This window comes from Hyperolius riggenbachi, chromosome 6, assembly GCF_040937935.1.
Source record: "Hyperolius riggenbachi isolate aHypRig1 chromosome 6, aHypRig1.pri, whole genome shotgun sequence".
Taxonomy (NCBI): Eukaryota; Metazoa; Chordata; class Amphibia; order Anura; family Hyperoliidae; genus Hyperolius; species Hyperolius riggenbachi.
In genome coordinates, this window is record NC_090651.1 from 289,607,885 (window position 1) to 289,617,879 (window position 9,995).

General features: G+C 42.4%; 1 protein-coding gene across 1 annotated transcript; it reads left to right on the plus strand.

Moving 5' to 3' along the window:
* Positions 1 to 1,842: 1,842 nt before the first annotated feature.
* On the plus strand, positions 1,843 to 3,195 carry LOC137522169 (piggyBac transposable element-derived protein 4-like). Its single transcript, XM_068242200.1, has one exon. The coding sequence runs from the start codon at positions 1,843 to 1,845 to the stop codon at positions 3,193 to 3,195; it is 1,353 nt and encodes a 450-aa protein (XP_068098301.1).
* The last annotated feature ends 6,800 nt before the right edge of the window (positions 3,196 to 9,995 follow it).

Sequence of the window (9,995 nt, forward strand, 5' to 3'; positions counted from 1 at the left end):
TTAATGGATGTAGCAATTGCAGGTGTAATTGTATATATGTACGGGGTATGACCACTTGTATCTGTGACATCATCATAGTCCACAAAGGGGTACATTGCTTGACCCCAAAACAATTGCTGGATTATTATCCATGGACAATTAAAACGTGAAACCTAATTTTGAGGGTATGAGTCAAAAATGAAAGATGGGTATCTTTCTGTGTATATATTTGGTAAAAATCTTTGTGGTTATAGTATTATAATAATATATGTTATTAAAATTACTATTATTTCAAATAAAATAATTAAAGTAAATGTCTATATAAGGGAGTTGGGATAATCATTTGTAAATAAAAAAATAAATGCATAGAAAAAATAAACTAAAGAAAAAAAAAAAGGAATATCGTATTTTTGTGAAAATAATTAGGTTGAGGAAGGTTACAGCTGCCAAAAATGTGCTGAAATCTGGGTGTGGTCAAATAAGTATTTGGAAGTTTGATATTTTCCATAAGGCCCTGTGATTGAATTTCTGTTAAAGTAAAAATCCAGAAAGAAGTTTGAGACTCTCTAGTCTACTTGAAAGCTTATTTATTAAATTTTTGGGGGGTATATGCTGATATAAACATGTTTTGGAATGGTATGCTGTTTTCCAGACTTGCTTTTTTAGCCAAACAATCACAAGCCTAATTCTGTACAAATCATAACAGCAGGACTCGGTAGTAAGAGATTCTGGGTGCTAAACTGGCATTTCTGCAGTCCAGACCTGTCACCTACTGAAAACACTTGGAGCACTAGTAAACAAAAAAATATGAAAAAAAGAGACCATGAAGTGTTGAGTGGTTACAATACTGTATCAGGCAACAATTGGACATCATTTTGTCTCCAGAATATTAAGGGCTTAACCTCCCTGGCGGTATTCACGAGCAGAGCTCGGGCTGGCTGACACATGTCAGGAGCGGTAAGCCCGAGCTCTGCTCGTGTCAGCAAAATCAATGGCTGCAGTGAATTCCTGGGTCCCGCGCGCGATCAGCGCTTGTCAGCGGGACCCAGGCTTCTTCCCCCCGGCCGCCGGAGTCCGCATTACCTTCAGATCTTCCGGGACCCGGCGGCCAATTAGCTGGGAGGATCGGCGGTGCGTCGTGACGTCGTGGGCGGCGAGAAGGGAGGGAGTTTGTAAAATAAAAAAAAAATGCCTGCAGCCAATCCCTGGGTCCCGGCGCGATCAGCGCTTGTCAGCGGGACCCAGGCTTCTTCCACCCGGCCGCCGGAGTCCCCCTTACCGCTCTGATCTTTGGGGACCCGGCGGCCAATAGACCATAATAGCCGATCAGCGGCAGAGTGACAGGGGCAGCGTAGGGTCACAGGGGAGGGAGGGGATGGAGGGAGGGGAAGGAGGGAGTATAAAAAAAAAAAATTAAAATAAACTCATCTGATTGGGCGAAAACAGCATTGTATTGGATACAATAGGATTTTGTATCCAATGCAATGTTGCCTTTTGCTTCCTGGTTTGCTGAGAGGAGTTGTGGCTGTTGAGCTGGAGAGGAGCTGGCTGTGATCTCTGTGATCTGTGAGTGCTTATCTTGATTTCTGCCTACCTGTTACCGATTTTTGCCTGGACTTTGACTATTCTTTCTGCCTTCTGATTGGATTTGATTGATTACCCGTTGCTGATTTTGCCTGGACTTTGACTACTCTTTCTGCCTTCTGATTGGATTTGATTGATTACCCGTTGCCGATTTTGCCTGGACTTTGACTACTCTTTCTGCCTTCTGCCTGGATTTGATTGATTACCCGTTGACGATTTTTGCCTGGACTTGGACTACTCTTTGCCTGCTGCCTGCACCAACCTCTGCCTGGATTTACTATGGCATCATCCTCCAGAAGACGTCTCACCGTGGAAGCGCTGGCGGAGTTGGAGGACAGCGATCTGCAGTCACTGGCGGACTCCAGTGACAGCGACGCACCTGGGGATCTGTCATCCGACCCAGATAGCGACAGCGACAGTGACGCCATCACCAGCGACGTTAGTGATATCCGGGTTTGGTGCCCCATCGACCTTTCTCAGGCTCCGCCACCGCCCCCACGTTTCCCTTTTACTGGGGAGCCTGGCCTGAAGAAGGAGTGCGAGTGCAACCCCCTGGCATACCTGCAGCTTTTCTTCTCGGAGGCGGTTATTGAGAGGATAGTGGAGGAGACTAATCGCTATGCGACCCAACAATTGGCTACTCCTCAAGGACCCTTTTCCAGAAGCAGGACCTGGGAGCCGGTAACAGCAGCGGATATTTGGCTGTTTTTGGGCCTGATCATTCTGCAGGGAGTGGTGGGGAAGCCCCTGCAGAAATGGTACTGGAGCACGAATAAAATCATTGCAACCCCCTTCTTCGGTACAGTTATGTCCGAGTATCGTTTTTCCCTTATAATGAAGTTTCTCCACTTTTCTAACAATGAAACTTTTGAGGAGTCGACCCACCCTGCTCCAAAACTAAAAAAAATTTGGGAGGTCTACCAGATGGTGGTGGAAAATTTCAGGACCACGTATGTGCCACAGAGGGACATCAGCGTGGACGAGAGCCTGATGGCCTATAAGGGAAGGCTGAGCTGGCTCCAATATATTGCTTCCAAGCGGGCCCGCTTTGGGATCAAATCATACACGCTATGCGAGTCAAGTACCGGATACATCTGGAATACTATTTTGTATACGGGAAAAGGCACAAAATTTTGTCCCAGGTTTAGCGAGTTTGGAGTGGCGACATCGTCTGTATTGTCCCTTCTGGAGCCTTTGTTGGACAAAGGCTACTGTCTCACCACAGATAATTTCTACACCTCCCCTGAACTGTCTGAGATTCTTATCAAGCATAAGACTGACACCTATGGCACTGTTAGGGCTAACAGGAGGGAGATGCCGTCGGCCTTTGCCAAGCAGAAGCTGAAGACTGGGGACATAGCTGCTTGGCAGAAAGGGAAGATGTTAGCCCTCCGGTGGCGGGACAAAAAAGACGTCTGTCTCCTCTCTACTGTTCACGACACCTCCACTGTCCCCACCAGAACGAGAGGAGGAAAGGATATTGTAAAACCGCAGGTCGTGATGGACTATAACCACACCATGGGTGGTGTGGACAAAGCTGACCAGGCGGTGACCTTTTATCCTGCTGTCAGGAAGCAGCAGAAAAAGTATTACAAGAAGATTTTCCGGCACCTACTAGAACAAAGCATTTAGAATGCATACATTCTGCACAAGCAGGGAAGTGACAGGCCAGTGACGCACGCTGATTTCATCTGGAAACTGTGCGAATGTATCTGTCTAAGGTACCAGACTGCATCGGATGCCAGAGTTGGACGCCGTGCCTCTTATGTGGTAAATCCGGAGCGCCTCACTGGCCGACATTTTATGGAATACATTCCACCAACTCCCCAAAAAAATGCCCCAACTAGGACATGTCATGTGTGCTGCAGCAAAAGCGACGAGAAGGGGAAAAGAATCAGGAAAGAATCACGATTCTACTGTCCAGACTGTGATGTTGCCCTGTGTGCAATTCCTTGCTTTAAAATATACCACACACGGGAGGTGTATTAGGAGTATATATGTACATACTGCATAATTTGCTGCCTTATTTATACAGTTTTATTTCAGATTATTGATAAATTTATTTACTTCAACAATTTTGTGTTCCTGACTTTTATTTATATGCAGAATGTCTACCACACTTTTATTCTGATGTATTTTGGTGAGTTAAGACTTAAAAATCGGAGGCCTAAAATTCATGAAAAAAAATGTACCGCTTTTGACTCCTAATTCCTGACAGAAATGGACCGCCAGGGAGGTTAAGCACCAAACACTGCTATTCCAGCGCAGGAGATTTGGGCGCAGCCGGCGCCACCATAGGCCGTAATAGGAATTACGACTATAACGGTGCACAGTGAGTAACTTCGGCGCCGTCAGAAGACAGTTACATAGTTATTTTGGTTGAAAAAAGACATACGTCCATCGAGTTCAACCAGAGCTGAAGTTACTTTTTAAAAACTGTAATTCGGCCTCCAGCAATTGCTGGAAGCCAAATTATTTAATTTCCCCACTATCCACATGGACCTAGAGAGGGAATAGTATTTAACGTCGCCGGGAACTTGTGCAGAAGCAGGATAAGCCATAGCGGCTGTATCCTGCACCCAAGTCTCCCGGCGGCGATTTCTCTCGTATGCACCAAGCACACCTGAGATTTTCTGTGCGGATTTCAGCAATGCCTATCAGTCTGTAACATTGTTTGTGGATAAATGCACACGTTTTTTCAGGCCATTAGAGTCTGAGAGGTGATGCAACACAGTGGCGAATATGCCCCAGTTCCAGTTCTTTTAAAATGTGTTGTCATTTAATTCAAAATGAGCATGCATTTCAAAATAATATTATTCAACATTTACTGAGTTTGTCTTATGTTGTGTACTTATAAGTATAATGTATGTATGCCAATGTTTGTCCTCTGAGTTAAGTAATGTGAGCTAATCAAAGCGTGTTGGCAGGCTTGATTTATAAGTTGTTTAGGAAAGTGCTTTTCTTTGAGTTATTATTTCTGCCCCTTTTTGCCACTCTGGCACAAAATGGTCTTTTGACAAGGGCATTGCTTATGGCTTTGAAGCTAGTTTGGTGTTTGAAATTGGAGTACAAAGATATAAAAACTGGAGTTGCCAAAGAGTAGTAGGGATTCCAAAAGCTATTTTCAAGAGCAGGTAGGAGATCTGTGGGGTTGAACAAATAGGGAAGCAATCGGAATTACTTCTGTAAGTGAGGGTCAGTAAGTTCTGAGAGATTGGACATGAGGCTTGAGGCACAATTCCAGATAAAGTCTTCCTGGTGGTACAATTTTTATATTTAATATAATTTAATATAATGGAATGACTAAATTTATTGTTGCTTTTAGGCTTATGATTAGAGGCTCCATTTTGACCAGAAGATGATGGGGTAATCCTAAAACAAGAAATGTCGAAACTTCTAGCATTTTAGAAGCAGCTAATGTTTGTTTTAGAGCAGGGATGTCAAACCGGTCCTTCGAAGGCCGAGGTCCTCACACATTTTTGACACAGCTCAAATTAATGGATGGGTTGGAATCAGGAAAGGTGTGGTCCATCAGGTAGAACACATTCCTCTCTTTCTCAGTCAATCCTAAACACTGGCATGGGTCTGGCCCTCCAGGCCTGGAGTTCAACACCTGTGTTTTGGAGGTTTTGCCAGCGAACTTAACCAATTCACCTCTAAGGGTTTTTTTCCCTTGAAAAGCAGAGCAATTTTCACTTTTCAGTGCTGTTTTCATTCATTCGCCAATGACTATCACTACTTATCACATCTAAATTATCTATACATTGTTTTTTTCTCCACAAATTAGGCTTTTTTTGGGTGGTACATTTTGCTAAGAATTATTTTATGTGCATTTTAAAGGGAATAAAAATATTGAAAACATAATTATTTCTCTTCAAATCTTTATTTTATTGAGTCGGAGGAATATACAATCACTGATAAAAAGCAGTACAACCACCAAAGCTTAACAGTACACACATAACTCAATGGCAAAACAGCAATACAGGAAATATTCTCTATAGCCAAAATCCTAGTGGTCCGTGAAATACTCCAATTTTATTAAACCTGGAAACATTGAGAGTAATGCAATCTCTGGGGAGTGAGCTACATGGCATAAATGCATTTTCTCCAACCACTCAAAAGCAAGTCTCCATAAGTGAGAAATGCTATCACAACCCCACCACATATATAAATAATCCCCGGGCTCTTTCCCACATCTCCAGCATATGTCCGAACCACCCTCCCACCATTTCAAAATCTGTGCTGGAGTACGAAACCATCGGCTCAAAAGCCTATAGTTCCTATCCTGCACTTTGCTTGACCTAGAGGACCCATGCGTCAGGGCCAGTACCTTTTTCCAGTCACTAGGTGAAAACTGTTTACCTAAGTCTGCTTCCCATTGTAAGCAGATATGATTAAACTGACTGGGAGAAACATCCAGCAGTATTTTATAAATTTTTGATAGAGCATGTTCTGGTCGATGTTCGCTGACACATAGGCTCTCAAAGGCCATACAATTCCTCATTAACTGAGATGAAGGCGAAAGTGATTTAACATAACTACATAATTGCTGATATTGTAACCATTCTAAAATATTGGGGCTGCTACTACCTGCAGATAAATCCCAAATGGGGGGAGGGGACCCATTAACCAAGAATTTTCCCATTATTGGCCAGTCCCTTCTAGTGAGACCCAGAAAAGTTTTAACTCTAACTGTAACTGAAAAACCCAGGTTATCAAAAATGGGAGTGAGAGGACTTGGAATAGATGAGTACAGTGAAGGAGATCCCCCTCCAGACAATATAGCATCCGAAATTGTCAATACACTCCGTACCAGTAAGGGGATATCAACTAGAGACTTTCTAAGACACACAGTGATCCCTGGCAAAGCCCAGACATCCAGATCTATTATTTGGGACTCTAGTTTAACCCACTGCTTTGTTTCATGACTGTGATTCCAGTCTACTATGTGGGACAAAGCTATTGCCCTATGGTACAATTCCAAGTCAGGTAGGCCCAGTCCACCCCCCATTTTATTCTTTGACAACAAAGCATACCGGAGGTGCGGGACCTTCTTATGACCCCATATGTATCTAATGAACATTGATCTAATCGATTTAAAGCTTTCTTTAGGAATATCTATAGGAACTGCCTGCATTACGTGTAGAAACCTAGGGAGAATGTCCATTTTAAGTACATTAATACGTCCCAACCAGGAGGGCTTACCATACGTGGGAGAGGCAAGGTCTCTCGAAACCTGATGCAACAACGGGGTATAATTTAACTCATAAAGATTAGAGTGACATGAGGGGATCTGAATTCCCAGGTATTTAATATGATGCTCTTGGCACCTAAAAGAGAAACAAGATTTCAATTCAAGCAACATCTTTCGTGATAGGTTGATATTTAAAACTTCAGATTTAGAAGTATTTATTTTGAAATTGTAAAGACCTCCAAAGATTCAAATTTCAGAGAGTACATTTGGGAGCGAGATCTTTGGCGAAGTGATGAATAAAAGCACATCATCTGCGTACAAACATGGTGACCAGTCCGGGTTCGGAGCCCCATTATAGAAGGATTTTGTCTAATAGCGTTTGCGAGTTGTTCTATAGTTAGTATATAGAGTAACGGAGACATGGGACACCCCTGCCTGGTACCATTATGGATTCCGAATGCGTCCGACAGTATGCCATTTACTCCCACTCTTGCTGTCGGGAGAGTATATAAGGACATGATCCTCTCGATCATACCAGACCCCAGACCGGCGCGACAGAGGACTAGTTCCAAGAACACCCAATTGACCCTGTCGAACGCCTTCTCTACATCAATGGAGACCAGGCAGCTGGGCGTCCCTGTGCAATGAGCTATCTCAATCAGAGTAATAACCTTAAGCACATTATCTCTCAATTCTCTACCAGGGACGAATCCGGACTGGTCACCATCTATCAGATGAGGTATTAGAGGTCGTAGCCTATTAGCAATCAGCCTGGCAAAAAACTTAATGTCCAGGTTGATCAGTGAGATAGGTCTAAAACCCGAGCAGTCCGTTTCGTCCTTACCAGGCTTAGGTAGAACCACTGTGTGCCTGTAAAGCCTGAGGGGGAAAAGTGCTAGAACCAGAGATAGAATTGAAAGCCTCTAATAACACCGGAACCAACTCTTACTGAAAAACTTTGTAAAAAGGGTCCGTGTAGCCATCTGGCCCCAGGCTTTTTCCATTTTTTGAAGCCTGAATAACTGCTATCAATTCTTTCTCTGAAAAAAACGCCCCCTCGAGCGCCCCCAAAACAATTATTTCTCAGCCTTTGAGTTCATTGTCCAATTCCGTTTGACCCCTAAAATTAAGGGATTGTGTTTTTTTGCACTCGTTTTGTCCACCCCACCGAATTAAACTGAAAGTATGCACTTCATCTGCATCTTAATTGTTTCATTTAAAATTCATTGTGGTAATGTACAGAACCAAAATTAGAAAAAAGTTGACTCTTTCCAAATATTTATGAACTTAACTGTAGTTTTAAGATAAAATGGGCTACTGTAGATAAAAACAACATTTATTTCCCAATTTGTCCCAGTCATTACAACATTTAAATTATGTCCCCAGTACAATGTATGGGACAATATTTTATTTGAAAATAAAGGTGCTTTTTTCGATTTTGTGTCTGTTTTTTTTCATTGTACTCTACCAAAATAATAGTAATACACCATCATAGCATACATATTTTAAAAAGTCCCTAAGGTGAGAATTTATGTATTGTCTTTTAAATTCTATCACTTTGTTTTTTTATTGTTTTTTACAAGCGTGTTATATGAAGGCAGGGAAGGGGTAGAAGGCGTTAATGAGCTTGTTATAAATATAGGAAATTTATGTTGTATTATTTTTACTGTAACAATTTTTTTGTGCCACTAGATGTCCCCACACAGTCTCGTGTCTGGTTGGAATGCTGAATCACTGCGTTTCAGCCAGCAGGAAGTGACAGGGGTTTTTTTTGCAACAGTGATCATTTACACATTGGACACGTTGATTGGCTTTGGGAACATATGTTCCCATTCACCAATCTGTGTACTACCACGTGACATCGCAGGCGCTGCTAATTAGCAGTAGGGATGAGTATCTACAGTATGTCTCTGGGAGGTCAAGTGCAGTTTTCAAGGACATAGATACTTGTCCCACAGAAGGAAAAGTGGTTAAATTTGAAGAATTCTCTAATAGTTTTTTTATTGTGAGTTGGAGATCATAATTAAAATAGGGTTCGTTGGTGGTGTTAGATATTTTAGTCCACAATATTATGATTCTGGAGTTTGCATTTACTATCATGGTTATAGGGTGCTGTAAGGGAGCATTGGGTGACTCAGTATCTTATCTCAAGCAAAATATGATGCAAATATATTCCCAACATCAGAAAGGCCCTGATGAAGCCAAGTCAATAGTTGGAATGGAGCGATTTATCGCTGCTGCTGTTTGAAAAAAAAACAAAAAAAACATGGTAGTGAATCAGGGGAATGTCTATCATGGGATAGGAGGTATTTTGTTATCTTCTGTTTAAAATAACTTTTGTGCTCTGCAATTGAAAAAGTACTAAAAAGTAAGTGAGAAAAGTAGTGTCAAAATTATTCTGAGTATTTTCTTGCTTGCTGATGGCTTAACTTCTTAACGATCGTGTCACACCAATAGGCGTGAATGCAGCGGCTCCCCCAGGACCGCGTAACACCAATTGACGTTAAGTCCTGGGGTGGAGATTGCAGGGGATCGCACGCGCCGATGAGTGGGCATTCCCGCTTCAATTACGGAGCTCTGCTCCATTATCAGTCTCCCAACGGCGATCGCCATTAGGAGATGGTTAGATGGCAAAACGCCGTCTATTTACATTGTACATTGCTGCGATCTACTGCAGCACTGTACTGGAGACAGCCAGTACAGTGCTCAGCTGTCCCCTGGGGAGGCATGAGAGTGATTGGCTCTCATAAGCTGATGCTTATGGCAGCCAATCGCTGTCATTGGCTGGCGGAGGGAGGGAGGGGGTAAAAAAAACCCTTCTAATACATTACTATATGGGATTACTGCTCTGTTCCCGGTTCATTTAACAATAGAATTAAGAATTTTTTTTATCATTTTCTTACTGCACTTTCAGGATTGTTCTTTATTTATCAATGTTAAATAATTTTGAAGTTTTTTTATGAATGTAAATTTTTGTAAGCGGTATTATTACGAAGTACACGCCCCTTGCATTTATGTACACAGCGGACACTATTTATGAGGTACATCGCCAGACAAATAGTCACCTCTTGAAAAAGCGGGGAGCCGCGAAACGCGTGGAGAGCCACAGCTAGCAATCAGGTATTCTTTTCCTATTATTTAGTCACCTCTCTCACCTACATTTGTCTGTTCATTTTAAAGCGCTGACTGTTTTGCAACTTTGCTGTATTATTGATTCCACAGAGGTCTGTGATATTTA

Excerpts from the sequence above, each read along its gene's own strand:
- LOC137522169 (XM_068242200.1), top strand. The coding sequence starts at position 1,843 with ATGGCATCATCCTCCAGAAGACGTCTCACCGTGGAAGCGCTGGCGGAG.